Raw genomic sequence first — 19,110 nt, 5'->3', positions numbered from 1 at the left:
AAGTGTGCGATTCCTATAACCATGTTAATCATCAAAATAGAACTGTCTGAAGTTAGATCAGAGAGTAGTAAGCAGCTGCTTTAGCATGAATGAGAAAAACTAAACAAAAGCATAGGCACCTGGGAAGGAAATTAAATAGAAAGGACAGATGAGGGAGAAGGAATAACATGTTGTTTCCAGGGGTGGCTCTAGCTTTTTTCCCGCCCCAAGCAGGCTGCCTGCTGCCTGACTGCCACCCTCACAGGGACCGGCAGGGCGCCCTCCACGGCTTGCCGCCCCAGGCATGCACTTGGAGCGCTGGTGCCTGGAGCCGCCGCTGGTTGTTTCCCAGTTAAACTGAGGTGATGAAATGAGGAAAAATAACATCAGGAAAATAATGTTCATTTACAGAATTGTATGAAAAACTTCATCATCAAAATACATTCAGCATCAGTTTTCAGATTCACCATAATTTTACCCAACTTTTCTTTTTGAAAATGTCTCCAAATACAATGAATATGCAAATTAGAAAGATGTAAAAATATGTTTATTTGGGTTTTAGATTCATAGATTCTAGAGCTGGAAGGCACCTCAAGAGGTCATCGAGTCCAGTCCCCTTCCCTCACGGCAGGACCAAATACTGTCTAGACCATCCCTGATAGACATTAATCTAACCTACTCTTAAATATCTCCAGAGATGGAGATTCCACAACCTCCCTAGGCAATTTATTCCAGTGTTTAACCACCCTGACAGTTAGGAATTTTTTCCTAATGTCCCTTCTAAACCTCCCTTGCTGCAGTTTAAGCCCATTGCTTCTTGTTCTATCCTTAGAGGCTAAGATGAACAAGTTTTCTCCCTCCTCCTTATGACACCCTTTTAGGTACCTGAAATCTGCTATCATGTCCACTCTCAATCTTCTCTTTTCCAAACTAAACAAACTCAATTATTTCAGCCTTCCTTCATAGGTCATGTTCTCTAGACCTTTAATCATTCTTGTTGCTCTTCTCTGGACCCTCTCCAATTTCTCCACATCTTTCTTGAAATGTGGTGCCCAGTTGAGGCCTAACCAGCACAGAGTAGAGTGGAAGAATGATTTTTCATGTCTTGCTCACAACACACCTGTTAATCCCAGAATCATGTTTGCTTTTTTTCAACAGCATCACACTGTTGATTCATATTTAGCTTGTGGTCCACTATAACCCCTAGATCCCTTTCTGCCGTACTCCTTCCTAGACAGTCTCTTCCCATTCTGTATGTGTGAAACTGATTGTTCCTTCCTAAGTGGTGCACTTTGTATTTGTCTTTATTAAACTTCATCCTGTTTACCTCAGACCATTTCTCCAATCTGTCCAGATCATTTTGAATTATGACCCTATCTTCCAAAGCAGTTGCAATCCCTCCCAGTTTGGTATCATCTGCAAACTTAATAAGCGTACTTTCTATACCAATATCTAAGTCGTTGATGAAGGTATTGAACAGAGCTGGTTCCAAAACAGACTCCTGCGGAACCCCACTTGTTATACCTTTCCAGCAGGATTGGGAACCATTAATAACTACTCTCTGAGTATGGTTATCCAGCCAATTATGCCCCCACCTTATAGTAGCCCCATCTAAGTTGTATTTGCCTAGTTTATTGATAAGAATATCATGCGAGACCATATCAAATGCCTGGTTGTAAGAGAGAAGATGGTTGAGTAAAGTAGAGGCCATTGGAAAAATGCATTGTTGTTCACAAAGTATCATTGATTAGATGAGAAATGAAAGGCACTAGGAGGAAAAACAAAGCAAAAATTACATTTAGAAATGGACCATAGGAGTTAGGATGGAGAGAATGTACCAGTTGCACATATCAATCACTCCTAAAATGTATACACAAAGACATGAAAGGAACAAGTGGAGAAATATAATGTAGTGTTCACTATACAAAGTAATGTACAAAGAACAGAAAATGACAAAGGGTGAAATCCTGGCCCTACTGAAGTCAATGGCACACTCTCTTTGACTTAAAGGGGCCAGGATATCACTCAGAATCCAGAGAAGGCCAGAGGCAGTAGCATCTATAGTTGCAAAGCAAGAACAATTTGAATGATGTAGGTGAGTCACAGAACCCAGGGATGAGAACTGGCTGTTCATTGGTTTGCACTGTTTCAAACACAAAAACAGAGCTACAATTGGAGGGTAAGTTGTGTGCATGGCAGGACAGAATGTGACTTTTTGGAAATGAAAGGTTTGCTGATGATCTTCAAAGAGTCATAAAAGATGTTTTTGATGTCCGTCCGTCAACCAAAAAACATGTTATGTAACTAGAAATTTTATTAGAACAAAAAAAATCCAGGTTGGGTCCTAGTCTCCAACCTAGACTCCAACCTAAGTCTACACCACATAAGAGCAGCAAAGCAAATTGGCAACATTCGTTCCTAAGGGTTTCAAGAATATGTAGCCCAAACAAAACAAAATGGTACTTTAATCACAAATGCATTATAAAAACCTGTGTGAGTCACAGAATTAACCTGTAATGAACATCAACAGACCAAATTAAAATTAGTAACATCCAAGCCATCATCACCTAGGGCAATTTGCATTAGCTGGATAATGACAAATGCATCCTCTTTGTATTGGACATTTTTCTTATTTAGTACCATCATGGCATCACAGCATTCATCAACTGCAACACCTACAAAATCATCATTTTTTTTGGTCTTTATGGTCTTTGTCCTGGTCCATGCCCAGTCTGTAGCTGTGCCCACTCTCAGAACACAAGCTTACCAAAGAGGAAGCAAGAGATCAAACAGGCATTCCTGTATTAGTGCCAGGCACTGACCTAAGGTTGCTAGGTTTCTAATTAGTCATCGGGGTATATTCTGGTATGCTGGCAGCAATATGATTGCTGCTGTTTTTTACATTCTCATACACTTATACCTCTGAGAAACTTTTCTCACATAAGTAGTCCCATTGATTTCACTTGGACTGCCCATGTAAGTAGAGTTACTCATGAGTTCCTTTTTAGGACTGGGCCCTCGAGAATGAGTAATCTTGATGGATTGGCTGTGCTGAATATATTGCATCAAACCAATGCAAACTTTTAAAGAAAATCTCCATCTATTAGTGTGAGGCCTGATCCTAAGAGAGAGGACACCTAAAATTTTGTTATGAAACTTTTGTGAGGGAAACCTATATTAGCATGTTTAGATGGGGGGAAATTTTTATGTGAATGGGTTTGAGCATAGACAAGTAATGGTGTGACTGGGTTTGGACTGGGAAAGCTTTCAGTGTCGGAGGGAAAGGTTTCTATCAATATTTAAAATGTCACTGCTTGGTCCTCCAATATCAGAGATGCCCATGTGTAACGTATTGGATTCATTTAAATATTTAGATGCAAGCAGGGGAAATTTTAGATGCCAGTATATTTTAGCAGAGAAAACTTTAGATGTTGGGGAGTTTCACATGGAAAACTTTAGAGGTGACTCTGGAAAGGGAAATCATTCTATGGGGGCAGGTTTGGGTGGAAAAAGCTTCCTTTTAATATTTTACTTGCCAGAACCTCCTCTCGTAAAATTGACTTGTGCAAGGCAATTTGTACATAGAAAAGTTTCTAGGTGAGTAGTCTCCTGCAAACATTGTGTATAAAAGTTTATTTCCTGAGTGGCTTGCATTCTTCCTTCTCTCCAAGTGCCATTCCTCTCTTCTGGCACAACCAAGCCCAGAGTCCTTGGTCTGCAATCCCTCCCAGTAAGCCCAATTGGGGCAATTATTCTGAGATACTCAGGGACAATTATGGAACTTACAGATATGGTGTTTCTAAGATGACTCTTGGTACATGTTCAGTGTGTAAGCACTACACGGACTGAGCAACAGAGAGTGTGTGTATGGTCTCAGGATATCAGACTTACTTTTGCATAGGGCACCTGAGAGAGGAGAGCATGCTCCCTTCAGCTCATGAAGTTTATACTGCACAAGCCAATATGCCCCGAAGTCTATCCAGCATATAAAGCCTTGTGTACATAAGTGTTTAATTTACTGAAGTCATCTTCCTCTACAGGCCCCACACAAGTTGTAATTCTTGTGCTTGGCATTACACTCTCTGTGCTTCCACATGGGTAACAGAGACTCCAAAGGGAGTGGGAATGAGGCAGGGCATGGCCCTGTTCTTTCCACTCCTCACCAGGTCACTGAATGGGCTTAGGACACTGGCTGGAGTATGCTGCACCCAGGGCCAGCTCCAGGCACCAGCCGACCAAGCACGTGCTTGGGGCGGCACCTTGTAAGGGGCAGCCAATCTTGGGGTGGCGCTCGGGTTTTTGTTTGTTTGTTTGTTTTGTTTCGGTGTGCAGCTCTTGGGGTTTTTTTTCGTTTGTTTTTGGTTCGGCGGGGCGGCACTCGGGTTTTTTTGTTTGTTTTTGGTTCGGCGGGGTGGCACTCGGGGGGGTTGTTTTTGTTTCAGCAGAGCCTGCCCTGGCTGCACCTCTTGAAGAGGTGTAGCAGTGAACAAAGTTATCTTGCATTCTGGGGAGCTCCAGTAGGATTTCTGTCCCTTGTGGTGGTCTGACTCCACCCTATTCCAAATGCAGGGTTATGCCTTTAAGGTATGTTTTTTTTAAAAATTCTTTGACTACAGTTGAAATGTAACGCATTCCATATCAATTCAACTCTTGTCTCTATGATGTTTTGGGAGCGTACATAGCCCGTAGAAATGTATATAATGCTGGGTAGATGCAAGATGGTTTCTATCCTGTAGGGAGAAACTAGCAGAAATAACGATGAAGATCAAAGGTTGGATTTTTTAATATGAAATGTGACACCTTTCACTGCTAAAGTACATTTATTTAAAAGATTTTATCTTTGGGATATCTACCTTCCCTTTTTTAAGCCATGAACGAACATAACATTTCTACCTAGCAGTAAGTGACAATGTAACAAAGCTAACAAACTGGTTTGCCAGTTCATTTGCATTAATATTAAACTCAAAAACAGAAAAGACTACCAACCCAAGAAAATTCAAAAAATAAGGTAAGTATATGGATAGGTTGGAAGCAAGCAAACTATTTCACACCTTTTTAACCTATTTATCCTTGTAATCTCTATTATAATGGGTAGTGAACCATCCCTTAAGTGAATCACTGTTGTGAAAAAGCCCATAAACAATATATTGTAGGTGTTATATATAAAAAATACAATTAGTTTACACCTCTAAGCTATCTGATATAGATGTCAGGGATAAAGTATGAACAACTATGGGATAAAAGACTTAAAATCAGAGCAATTCCATGCAAGAACAGATGAGCATGCAAGGCCATTTCTTGCAATTCTTACTCATGCAAAACTCCCATTGACTATAGTGGGAGTTTTGCTCAAATGTAGACTGCAGGATTGTTTCTACAAGAAATATATACAACTCAGGGGAGGGGAAAAAGCTTTTTTACTTCACATAGCTGACCTGTACTTGGCACTTCAGAAGCAGAAAAATGGTCACGTTATATGAAAGAAACAAGTCAAGATAAAGTGGCAGAAACCATGTCTTATAGCCCTGAACCTCTGATAGCTGCAAGGCATGCTATGCATTCATGATGGATTGTGGAATGAATATGTTGTGGACACAGCCCTCTTCTGAGAATAACATTCTAGGGAAGACAGCCAGGTAGGAAGTCTATGTATTGTTTCCTAAAATCCCCCTCAATCCCTCCCACTAAGAAGCTGAGATACTAGAGCACTAGGAAGATATTAAACCATGAATGAGAGGGAAACCAGAGTGGAATCAATTGGGGATCTAAAAGAAGAAAGGAGACAATTACTAGGAGTGTGAAATTTGAAACGGACATAATTAGAACTTGCAGCAGAATGTTACTGCTCAGGAAACACAAGGATAAACAAATAGGGCCTTATTCTGATCTAAATGATAACACAGCTACTCCAGTGGAACTCCAGAATTATGCTAATGTACCATCAGTGTAACTGAGATCAGAATCAGGCCCTCAGTTTAAAGAAAGAGGTAGATATTTTAAAAGTCTAGGAGATGAGAGAGAATTTTATTTCATAGAAAATACATTTAAATTGGAAAAACTGTCTTTTTTTGTAGCCCAGCAGTCTGAGTCTATTTGTATTTAATCATGTACAGTTTAGTACTATGGGCCAAATTATGATCCTAGTAACTGCAGCATGAATCAAGAGTAAATTCAAGAAGTTACACTAGTGAAAAAAACGGTGTAAATGAGAAGAGAGTTAGGCCCATATTGTTCATTACTTTACTTGGTGGTTTTAGGGAATTTTGCTATGTTTGAGATCGTAGGTATCCAATATCTAAACAAAAAGAAAAGCCCTTAACCACTTAACCAGAGGTTGTTACACAGATACACTGATTATGAAATACCAGAATAATCTTATAACTTACTTTTTCACCGGGAGCTCCAATAGGACCTTGTGGACCAGGAAGCCCCTATTAGAAAGAAGCCAGTGTGTGAGAAATCAGGGATAACAATATACATACATTTTCCCTATTAATCTGTTTAAACATAGCGGCAAATATAAAATATAAGTGTGTGTTTTTTTTAAACCAGTTAGATAAGGAGCTTTGTGTGAGCCTTTTGCACGGGCTACTATTCTGGCATCAAGTCTGTAACAGGATCCTATTCAGAACCCTCCTACAGGTGTGGCCGTTCCTGCCGGCATTCCAGGAACACTGAATGAGTCATTTTTCTTGCAAATGAAAAAGCCCTTTGCAAGCTTGCTTTAAAATTCTGCTCCCACTGTACTATGTACATTTTCAGCATTATTTATAAAATCCTTCATGCTTTATCAGTCCTGCATATGAAAAGCTAACCCTGTACTAATCTGTATTCATTAAACATTTGTTTAAAGGAATGTAGTATAACCTGTGGGTTACTGAACACTTACTTGTGGACCTGGGATTCCTTGTTGACCAGGAGGTCCTGGTTCCCCTTGAGGACCCTACCATGCAAAAAATACAGAGGCATTAGGTTTGGGCTTCTGTGTTACAAATCTTCATTGTCAGACCTAAAGAAATATAAGCACATCTCTGTGTTTTCCCTCTTTTAAATCTACCAACTAACTGTCTCTCTAGTCTGATTTTCAAGTTAATTTATATCACCAATATTTTATTAATGTAGGGCTAATTCCACCCATACTTACACCCTGAGAGCTGGAGTCTGAGGGCTGCAGGAGGTTAAATGAGGGCAGAATTTAGGTTTGAGCAGATGGTACACAAGGCTGTTCTCTTCAATATAACATCGAGAGGAATCTGAATTTTAGATTAAACAGTGACGGAGGTAGGGAAGGGGAAGGACTTTTGAAAATCCCAAACCTCTGCTTGTTTCCCTAATTATCTACCTACCAAGTTTCCTTTTGGACCTGGGGGGCCATCAACACCTGCAACACCCTGCAACAAGAACAAAAATAGAGGCAACACTGGGCGGAATTATTTTTTACTGGAAATTGCACATCCAAAATACCTCACTCTTTATGCCATACGTACAGGTTGTCCTGGGGGACCGGGTGTGCCCCTGGGGCCCAGTAATCCTCTTGGACCCTGAAGAGAAGACACAGTTCATATTAAAAATGTAGGTGCAATTCCTCCTTACAAGTGGGTAGGCCGCAGGAGTAGGAGGGAGGGAGGCAGTACAGCCCGACAAAAGGATTCATACTACAAGGGATCCTCCTGACCTCTGCCCTGTATCGAGAGCACACTATGGGTTGAAGGAACCTTTTGTTGAGTAGCTCTGTCTCTCATACCAGAGAAAGGTTGAAGGGGGAGATTTTCTCCCTGCCACTGCCTGGAACACTGGTGCAGCACCTTCCACAGTCACTTGAACTGGGTGCCAACTATTTATATATTTAATGAAAACAAGGTGGTTTTAATGATTTCTGTCATGTTCTGTATTACTGTGGAAAGTGCTGTCTTTCTTGGTAGTAAAATCTCTGCTAGATAGCTGAAAATTACTCATTTGGAGTCTTTCTCTTTATAATAAACAAATAGAAACTCTTCCACAAGGAGAAGGGTAGACCTGCTCCCACAAGCAATTCCACTGAAATCAATGGGACCATTCTTCTGAGGAGGGGGAGCAAAATTTGTTCCCTAGCATTATTTTTAACTTTCCACAGTGTAAGTGCATTTTGTTTTTCATTATTTGCGTCATCAGACACTGTGGCTGAAGTAGACAGGCCTCACTCTACTCTCTGTTTCTTCTTGTGTAAAGAGGATGCAAATTACTATCATTCTGACTCAGTAGCATTTTACACCCACTTTGTATCTGGAAAGTGCATATGTCAGATATTTAGGATAAAATTATCCTTTCTGAGCCAGGCCCTGGATCTCTTGCCTGCACTGCAGATCTCTGTTCTGCAGTGACAGCACCGGTGGAATTCCTATTGCTATCAGTGGAATTCTTGGACATGTAACAATTGCGAAATATACAATAAAGAGAAGCAATGTGGGCAAGGGAAGGGGAATTTGGGTGAAATTTTGCAAATATTCACAAAAAAAAGACTGTTGTGAAATATCCCTAGAGGTTTCAATAGGCTGATTATGTCATCACTGCCCTCATGTAAATCAGGAGTACGTCCACTGAAGTCAGTGCAGTTACACCAGAGTAAATGAGATAAGGATCAGGTACAGTGATTCTGGAAGTTGTGTACGCTGGACTGAATTCATCCATGAATAATTCCAGTCATGTTAGTGGAGTTACACCCCAGAAGAATCTAGCCCATTATTTACTCTCCATACAGAACTGCCACTTTTTTCCCTCTGGGAAAAGCTTAGTAGAAATGAATGAAAAATCTTACAGTGATTTTGTTCTGCAAAACAGTCAGCATGCATACCAGAAATAGAATAGTAAAAAAGCTTCGCTTACAGCTTCACCTGGGAGACCTCTGGGTCCAACTTCTCCATCTTCTCCCTGTCATTATAAAAAGGAATAGAAGGTTTAGTGTGAAGAGTATATGTCACCGAAATATTCCTCTTCTGGGAGGACTTGCTTTAGATGTTATTGTATGTATTAGTGAGCTGAAGTTACTAGTAACATACTCTTGTTCCATCTTCACCGGGTGCACCAGGAGGTCCTTGTGGGCCACGATCACCCTGTAGAATTAAGAAAGCCATATTAAAATAATGCAGGTTACAACTCTGGCTGCAAACAACAAGAGATGGGAAAGTGAAATACCACTTTAGCTGCATAATGGTATGTCAGAACATCTTCATTGTAATAGCAAACAGGTACAAATTTACATGTTACTTGGCAGAAGTTTTCATTTAGAGGTGGATCCAAAATCTTTTATCAGATTAATGTGAGGAAGGATTAACATTTCAGAAATGTTCAATAATCATATCATCGTTACTGCATGTAAGGCTGGGTTCTGCCATCAGAACATAAGAATGGCCATACTGGGGCTTTTCAGGCGTACGTACACAGAGCCTTAGCAGATTTTGGACCGATGTAGTTCGGATTTATTTCTCATTTTTAAAGAAGGCTAGTGTGCTGCACAACTTAAACACAACTGATTGAGCTCTTTTTGGAGAGGGGATTTTTAATCAGTGATCTCCTTATAGGATGAATAAAATTGTTCATGCTGAGTCTTCTAGCTTTAGCAGTGTTTCCAAGGTGCTGACCAAATCTGTGAATCCTAGAAAAGTTATATGGAATCACTCTTGAGTGTCTCCATTCTTTTTCTCCTTCAGAGTGCTGTTGGGGAGCTTTCGGTGATTGCTTATTTACCCCAAGATGTCTCTTGTATAAGGGATGACAGGTGTTTATTCCACTGCCCTTCTGTTCAATGTGATTGTGGGGTCATTAAGAAAAATAGCCGCGTATAGAACGCAACTCAGCTTTGAGGCAACAAAGGTGCAGTTAATAGAACCTGACTATGTCTTAACACTATTCAAAAACATTCGCTGGTGCAGATAGAATGCTGCTTCCTATGTGTTAAGCGACATTTATTGAAGGCAGCACATGACACTTGTAGTCCATCACCTGGCTTCTAATTCCTTTCTGGGTGCAATTTAACATATAGGTTTAAATCTATAAATCTTTCAGGTGGTTGGCTCTTGGTTTATCTGAGCAGCTACCTCTGTCTTCTTGTAATACTATGGCAGTTGAGATCATCTTAGGAGCTTGGGTTAACAATGTCCTGGTTTAATCACGATGGGGCCAGAGGTAGCTCATTATCAGTAAGGTGTCCTCAGCCTTCAAATTCTCTTCTTCCATTGGTCTGCTAGCACAGAACAAGGTCTGAATGGATAGGATGGGAATGGTGAAAGTCTTTAAAACTAAAACTATCTTAGACATCCCCCAAATTAGACTGTTTATTATTCTTTCACTTTTATATACACCTTTGGATAGGCATATTCTTCATAAATCTAAATACTTAAATTGCATGCAAATTCATAGATTCATAGAGCTAATGCCAGAAGGGACCATTAGATGATGTAGTCTAACCTCTTTATATAATACAGGCCATAGAATTTCATCCAGTTACTCCTATAGTGAGCTCAGTAATTTGTGGTTGCCTAAAGCATATGTCTTTCAGAGAGACATCCGGTCTGGAAATTATAGTATGTGTTCCCAGTTCAAACATGACTAGACATGAAAAGATTCCTAAAAAGAATATGCTAAAGGTTGGTGGGGTTTTTTAAACAACATCAGTATTCTTGCAGATAAAATATAACTACAGGAGAAAAGGATTTATTTCTTTTTCCACTGTGCTTTTTTATTACAGGGAGTACAGAGGTGAATGTTTATGCAAACAGCTCCTTGCATTATGTCCTCTCACTACACACGAATCTGAAGGGCTGCAGTTATCTGCTTTGGCTTTGAATGGTACTGCTTTCAGATTTGTCATATTTTCTAAATATTTAGAGGACTCTCATTTTAATATAAGTATTATAGTTATTCCCAAGCAATGGGATGGAAGATATTTTACATTTGTTTAGAAAATATGAATTTGATATCCATATTTCTGAATAAAAACAAAAAAGGTTGCTTTCACTATACAATTAAAGGTCATAAAGTTTGCCAGCTCTGTTACACCATATTAGAAAGCAAACATAGATCTCTTCACCCTAAGGGCTTGGCTACACTTGCTAGTTACAGCACAATAAAGGAGCCCTGGGCACACTAGCTCACTACCCGTCCACACTGGCAAGGCACGTAGAGTGCTCTGACTCTGCGTCTACAGCGCTGCTGGTACTCCACCTCGGCGAGAGGAATATCGTTTGATGAGGCTTGACTACATCACCCGGGTGTCAGTGTGAACGAGGTGTTGCGTTACTGCACTCTGATCGGCCTCCGGAAATGTCCCATAATCCCCTTAAGTCAAGTGGCCACTCTTGTCATTGTTTTGAACTCGCCTAGGAATGCGGATATGGCCTTTGAAAGCTCTGTTTCTGACAGCCGGCTCTGAGACAAAGCAACCATTATTGTGGAATGCTGTGAGAGAGAGAGAGAGGCGGGTGGGGGGAGGTCTGCTGCTGTCTGAACTTACAAGACAGCATGCTAACATGCTCTCAGCCCCCCAAAAACCCACGCTCTCTCCCCTCACATACACACAACACATTCCCTGTCACACTCCACCTTCCCCCCCATTTTAAAAGCACATTGCAGTCACTTGCATGCTGCAATAGCTGCCCATAATGGACCACTCCCAATGTCGTTGCAAGTGCCGCAAATGTGGCCACACCAGTGCACTTGAAGCTGTCAGTGTGAACAGATTGCAGGGCTTTCCCTATTGCACTCTCCAAAGACTGGTTTAACTCAAAGCGCTCTACATCTGCAAGTGTAGCCATGCCCTAAGTCAACTTTGGAAAGGTTGCTCAGTCTTCAGAGGACACATGAGAGATGCACAGAGATTAGATCAGTTATTCTCAGCAGGTGGCCCGGGGCCCAAATGTGGCCCGCCAGAGCTTCCTGTGTGGCCTGCCAGCTCAGCTTAAAACAATGTTTATAATTAAATTCACAGACAATGATGCACTGCCTATCATTTGCCTATGCCTTCCTTAGTAACTTACTGGCAGTGCTTAATTTGTAATGAAAGAAGTGCCAGGGCTCAGCCCAAGCAAGCCCCAGCACAAATTAAGCAATGGTTGAGTGGCCAGAGAGTGGCGACTGCTGGCTGGGCACCCAGCTCTGAAGACAATGCCACCACCAGCAGCAGCACAGAAGTAAGGATGGCAATACACCATACCACACCACCCTTACTTCTAGGTTGCTTCTGGCGGGGGTGCTGCCTTCAGAGCTGGACAGCCGGAGAGCAGCAGTTGATGGCCAAGAGTCCAGAGGTGCCAGAGCTATGAACTGCCAAGCCTAGAGGTGCTGGGGCTCAGGCACAAATTAAGCACTGCTTACTGGATCTTAATTTCTTGCGATACGGTTGAGCTAGGACGCTGCCCATTTTTTTCATTAGTGATGGAAATTGAGCCAAAAATAAATGCAAGTGGGAGTAAATTTTGCAAAGTTGACAGCAAAAACCGAGGTTTTAACCCAAACTGGACAGCGGGTTTTCTATTTATTATGCCACCTCATTTAAACGCAAAACGTTTGTGTTTAATAATCCAAACCACTGTATCTATCTGTGAGGTCATCAGCATGAGACGTCACTTTGAATCAAAGCATGGTAACTTCCACATGGCCTGTCCTCCTGGCAGTGTTGCAAGATGTGACAAAATTGAAAATCGAAAGTCTTTGTATCACACTTCAAATGTCATTCTCACAACATTAGTGACTGTAAAGGAAAAAGCAACAGCTTCTCTTTGAAAATGTTGGTAATAGCTAAAAAGTAAAAGCCTTTCCTGGATGCCTAGCTTGTGAACGTGTGCACGTTGGAAATGCTGGAGGAGCTTTTTGCTGGAGATAAAAACAAAGATGACATTGTGAACTGTGTGAAGCAAGTTCCCCTGTCTGAGTCCAGAACAGTGCGAAGATTGGAGGTAATTTAGGAGGTTTATTTGTTAGCACTGATTTCTGATTTAAAAAATGCCAACATGTCTTTTGCAGTGGACGAATCAAGCAATTTAAGTGAAACTGCCCAGCTATGACTGTTTGTTAGATTTTATGATAGTGAAATTTTCAAGGAAGAATTTTTGTGCTTACTACCATTAGAAATCTACACCACAGGAGAGAGAATTTTTGAAAAGTTAAAGGCTTTTTTGAAAAAATTGGTTTAGATCTGTAGAAAGTAAACTTGCTTGTTACAGACAGAGGTCCCTCTATGACAGGGAAAGAGAAGGGCTTTGCTTCACATTTGGCAGTGATACACCCTTCATTAAATACACTTCATTGCATCATTCACCAGACTGTCTTGCGCAGTAAATTGTCAGGGGACTTAAAAAAAACAATGGGTATTGTGATGAGATTAGTGAATGAGATACGTTCAACTTCTGTCTTCCAACGTCATTTTTGAAAGCTCTTTTACAAGATGTTTCAGCCAAATACAGTGATCTGTTGCAGCATAATGACATTCACTGGTTAAGTAGGGGGTGTGTGATAGAGAGATATTGTGCGCTTCAAAAAGAAATAATAGAATTTCTTTCAAACTACAAGACCAACATAGCTTGTGAGTTCCTGGAATTTATGAATGAAGTCCCCTCTATGTCACAGGTAGCTTTTCTGTGTGATATTACTGGTGACTTGAATTCCCTCAGCTTGCAGCTCCAAGGCCGTGCAAGGAGTCTCAGAGATTTGTTTGAAAGATTTTAAGATTCCTCTGAAAAGCGCACATTTTCCCAGACAGACTTAACAGAAAAGATATTGCACTTTACCACATTGTGTGTTGTTGCTACCAATGAAACTTGGATCAAAAATTTGAAATTTTAAAATTCTCAAATCACATTTTAAAAGGATTTGCTTTTATTTGTTTGTGATCCGTTTGTTGGCCCTACTGATGAACTCTGCCATTCTGAAGCCAAGACTATTCTTGATTCAGTTGATGAAGGTGCCTTTCAATTAGAAAGTGTAAGGCTCCAGAGCTCAGATATCTTGAAGACAAAAATTCAGAAAAATGGGACTTTGTGATTTCTGGACTCAATATGATGACCAGTTTCAGAATATCCATAATCTAGCTATATATCTCTTAACGATGTTCAGATCAATGTACCTCTGCAAATCTGGGTTTTCTACTATGAACAGTATAAAAAAACAACACCGCAATCATCTGACAGATGAGCATCTTCACCAGTGCATGTGTCTTGCCCTGACCTCCTATAAACCGCTCTTCACAAAGCTTGCCAGAGATTGTTGATGTCACCTCTCCCATTAGAGATTGCCACAAATCTGGGTAATAATATTGATTTATAAACTTTGTTAAAAGATAAAAACACTAATACTTACATTGCAATCAAGGTCTTTATTTATTGGCAGCTGAAGATTTTTGTTATTATTATTTTGTCAGCCTTCTGTGCAAATGGCCCACCTCTTGACATAAAATTCTCAAATTGGCCTGTGGGTAGATCTAATTGAGTATCACAGGACTAGATCTTAATGTCTGGTACCCTCTACTGGCCACCTACAGATCAACCCACATTTCAAATCTGCAAACAGCTGCTTGTTTTATTCTCTAGGAAGAAAGGGTTTGATGAAAAATGATTGAGAGAATTGTGAATTGTAGTAAAAGTAAGAGTTCCCTCTACACCACATACAAACAGGACTGAGGAGAACAACATCAAATATTACTACAACACACTACACTATAGGAATATGGGGAGTATTCAATGTCTCCCCAAGTTCCTAAGAAGTGTAGCTACTGCACTAGTCCTTTGAAGATTGCAGCATATATGTCCATCTGTGGTTTGCTAATCATTATCCTGCCTTCTTCTAGTTCCTTCTATCATGGCTAAGCCTTACAAGAGAACTAGCAGGAGAACCACATTCAGGAGAGTACAGGGAACTGCAGTTGTGATTAACGCTTGCAATAGGGATGCATTCCAAGAGGAAGACTTCTTCCACCACTGCTGTACAGGGCCAGACACAACCAAAATTAGCTCTCAGATCTGGTCTTTCTCCAAATTCTGGAATGTTGATATTTGAAGTGTTTGGATTGATTCAGTCCTCGTCAATAAGCAATACAGCTTAGCATTGTAGGTATTCTTGATTGCTACTTTGTTTGAGCAAGCCTTTTTAATGGTGTTAAAAAAATTACAAGTCAAGGATGTTGTTTTCCATGAACACGAACAAACAATTGCAAAACTTTCTGCATTACTCTGTGTTCAGAGCTGTTAAAGTCCATGTATCCTCAAAGCAAGGGGAAAAGGATAGCGTGTTGTTGGGGCACTGCCCTAGTGGAAGGGAGACCCGACTTCAATTCATTGCTGTGCCACGGACTTTTTGTGTGACCTCAATTCCCCATCTGCTCCCGGAGAGGAGAAGGCACCACTGGCATACAATCTGCCTATTGAAACATCATGACTATACTGGTCATGGGATACACACATCCTCAGCGTAGAACTTGTACACTGGTATATTGCAACTTTCTTCTAATAATCAACTTCAACCCATTCGGCAGCTGGAGTAAATCAGCTGAAGTAAATCAGCATATCTCCATTGACTTTAAGGAAACTACTTCAATTTACACCCATTGAGAATCTAGCCCAAATTTGAAAATATATTTAAATAAAAAATATGTATGTGGATCGTTAACTATAAATTCATGTTACTGGAATCCTTACATGAAATGCTTGTAAAAATACAATTCTGACACTATACTGCAACATGAAATTCTGACATATTCTCTGACTTAACTCTCTCCATAGTCCTAAGTTATTTTTTTAAAATGAGGTGATGTTACTACTACCACCACATTTTTATAAGCTTTCATATAAACATTCATATTTATCTTACCCTGTGACCTTTATCACCAGGTAGACCAGGAAGACCATCAAACCCTCTATCACCCTAGGAAAGAAAAAAATTAGAGACTTAGAAATTACTATTACACTTTGTAATATTCTTAGTAAATTACACCAGCTCACTGTGGGCTAAATTCTACCCATGGATATATGTGCACATCTCAACAAGTCATTTGGAGTTGAGCACATGCATCTGAACATCAGAATTTGACCCTGTGTGCATCAAAGCAGAGGAAGCTGCCATGCACCAGATTTTACACCCCACTGTAATTATGCCATTATAAATTTAACATCAAGACCAAGCGCTTGATTCTAGTCACACATTATACTGGTATAAATCAGAAGTAGCTCCGCTGTAGAAAATAGTTACAGCCATGTAAAAAAAAAAGCAACCTAAGTGAGATCAGAATCAAGCCCAAAGAATCAAATTACTTAAATGTTACACTGCTGTCCATTACCATGAATTACCATATTTTTAAATGGATGATTCATGCTCAACTTTTGCTTCTTATCTGGTTGTCTGAAGCATCAATATTTTCATTGCAGACTAGCTTTCTACATTGTTTTTATATTTGCAATGTGATGGAGGGCATCTTAACGCCTATTTAAAATGTGTATCATCCATGCCATGATTGAAATACAACCTCTGATCTCGTACCTTTGAACCAGGTTCTCCTGGCATTCCTCTAGCGCCATCAGCTCCTGGACGACCCTGAAAAGAATACAAACATTTGAAAATGCCAACAACTGACATCCAGAGTAATGAGGAAGTGTTAATTCATTTGGATTTCAATTTAATTTTTTACCAGATATATGATACTCACTCTTTTGCCAGGTTTCCCACTTGGACCAATGGAACCTTGAATACCTCGAGGACCCTGAATTTAAACAAAACAATCTTTAAAATCATACTATATGTGGCAGCAAAAAGCTAGAACAGCTAGCTAAACAAAACTGCCAAACATCTCAGCTAACCAACAACTTAGGAATACAGTGTTAAATACCAAGATTGTGATTTTTCAAAGCTATCTAAGGGAGTCCCCACTTCCTATTAATTAGTGATGAAAATTGGGCATCCAAATCCCTTGAATGTCTTTGAAAATCTCAGTGTCATGGTTTACAAATCTTGTTTTAGCCATGTTAAAATTAAATTCACCTATATTTAATGAGAACTTATATTTACACAGCACATTTTATCCAGAAGGATTCCAAAGTATTTCACAGACTGCACACCTCATTCCGCTTTCACATGTGCATGTGATTCTCATTGAAGGCAGTTCTAGGTGTTTCTAAGGGAGCACTCTTGTCCAAAACCAATATGGACCTTGGGTGGAAATGTCAGCTGAAAAAAGCCTCCGAATCAGTGCCCAATAATTTAGGGCAATGCAGCCGAGTGGTCTGACCCTTTAAGGACCTGCAAAGCCAGCGAGTAGCAAACCCTGATCTAAGGAGAAGCCCAGCAGGCATGTGTTGGGAACCAGCTAAGCAGCAGCTAATGACTGGCTCTGATTCTCAGCTGGAAGACATAAGTGGTGACCTAGCTCTAGAAGGGGAGGAGGAGGGCTAGGAGTAACAGTTTCCTTAGCAGCAGCAGAAGGCTGCAATGAGGCAGGCTGGCCCTGTGGTCTCCCTGAGGTTAAGGGAGTGCTGTGAACCTTGAGGTACTGGAGGGGGCAGAGGACCCAGCCACATCAGTCCAGAACATGGCTGACTGTCCGAGCTTGTGGATAGCTTCACCCGACCACAAAAACAAATAGGAAAAAAAAAAACTAACAAAGGACCACACTGGAAATGTAGGCAGGAAAAATGAAAGACTAATCGGCTATTTGTAATATTTTACTTTTGTACTAGTGCCAAGGTGGAATTTAGGATAGTCACTTAATACATGATTAAATATGTGTACCCAAGTTGGCATTTGGCCAGGTGACAGGTGTTAGCACTCCAGACTTTTTAAAAAAAGGTCATAGTTTCTTTAATGGTCACAAGTGCTTATGACTTTTGTTTTGGGTCTAAGTTTAAAGATTCCAACTGGCCAGTACTCTCCAACATCAAGCTGGGAGATAGATGCAATAATTACTAAGAAGGAAAAGGATCATCCATTGAGTCAACAACACCACTTCTTCCAGTGTCAAAGTTTTTCTTGGAAATTTCCTGTTTAATTACTAGTCAAGTTAAACCCTGCTCAGTTTATGAGATTTGATCATATCACAGCCCAAGGTCATATGACTGCAGACATTGATGCTAATGGTACTTATGAGCATGTACAGTACAGAGCAGAGAAAAGAGCTTGCAGCACCAATTTTAAAACTGGTTTTCAAGAGATGACACTCTACATGTGATAACTGATCCTCTTTACAGAAAGGCAGCTTGTTACTTTCACATTTTAAAATGAACAATCTAGGTAACTGTTTCATTTGCTGCAGCGTTGTACGTGAAAAACTATTCATCTTCAGTTACATGTAAAAAGCTGCATATGGGAATGTATTTTCATATGCTGAAAAACATGAAAAGGTAATACACTTAAAAATGAAAGGATGTTGTATTGTACCTGGGGACCTGGGTCGCCACTTTCTCCTTTAATACCTGGTGAGCCAGGCCCGCCCTATGTAACAAATGCAAAATACAGTGAGTTTAGTTATCCAGCTTAAACTTTAACTGGATAAACTGTTAGCTATTTCTAGAAATTAATTACAGAAAATAAAAGCTTTTTCATTAGCTATTATGAAACCATCCTATGCAATTACAGTACCTGAAAGATCATTTTGTAAAGGTCTGACAAACTTGGAGCCAAATCCTGGTCTCATCAAAGTAAATGTTAAAACTCCATTGACTTAAATGGGACCAGGCATTGACCATTGTGTTCTAAATTAATGTTTGCCAGGTAAATATCAGCTCAGTAAGAACATGAATCATTAAAACATGTCTGCTTCCTGCATCAAGGAGGAGACAGCAAGACCTGAAAGTGGATCTTTGGCACCCTTGTGCAACTGTAGAAATAAAGCACAATCTGACTGCCTGATCCAAACCTCATGGAAGTCAATAAGGGTATGTCTACACTACGAAATTAGGTCGAATTTATAGAAGCCGGTTTTATAGATATCGGTTTTATACAGTCGATGGTGTGTGTCTCCACATAAAATGCTCTAAGTGCATGAAGTCGGCAGACCGCATCCACAGTACCGAGGCTAGCATCAACTTCTGGAGCGTTGCACTGTGGGTAGCTATCCCACAGTTCCCACAGTCTCTGCCGCCCATTGGAATTCTGGGTTGAGATCCCAATGCCTGATGA

At 40.3% G+C, this 19,110-nt stretch overlaps 1 protein-coding gene across 2 annotated transcripts in view; it reads right to left on the bottom strand.

Moving 5' to 3' along the window:
* The window catches only part of COL11A1 (collagen type XI alpha 1 chain), a 240,885-nt gene that overhangs the window by 124,920 nt on the left and 96,855 nt on the right, over window positions 1-19,110 (bottom strand). For both annotated transcript variants that reach the window (XM_034778961.1, XM_034778960.1), the window contains exons 15-24: window positions 18,370-18,423; window positions 16,646-16,699; window positions 16,480-16,533; window positions 15,814-15,867; window positions 9,015-9,068; window positions 8,842-8,886; window positions 7,467-7,520; window positions 7,326-7,370; window positions 6,869-6,922; window positions 6,366-6,410 (exon numbers count right to left, since the gene is read on the bottom strand). In XM_034778961.1, the coding sequence (XP_034634852.1) occupies window positions 6,366-6,410; window positions 6,869-6,922; window positions 7,326-7,370; window positions 7,467-7,520; window positions 8,842-8,886; window positions 9,015-9,068; window positions 15,814-15,867; window positions 16,480-16,533; window positions 16,646-16,699; window positions 18,370-18,423 (513 nt within the window). The remainder of the gene's footprint in view (window positions 1-6,365; window positions 6,411-6,868; window positions 6,923-7,325; window positions 7,371-7,466; window positions 7,521-8,841; window positions 8,887-9,014; window positions 9,069-15,813; window positions 15,868-16,479; window positions 16,534-16,645; window positions 16,700-18,369; window positions 18,424-19,110) is intronic.

The sequence above is a fragment of the Trachemys scripta genome, chromosome 8, assembly GCF_013100865.1.
Source record: "Trachemys scripta elegans isolate TJP31775 chromosome 8, CAS_Tse_1.0, whole genome shotgun sequence".
Classification (NCBI taxonomy): Eukaryota; Metazoa; Chordata; order Testudines; family Emydidae; genus Trachemys; species Trachemys scripta.
This window is presented reverse-complemented; position numbering and strand designations above follow the sequence as displayed.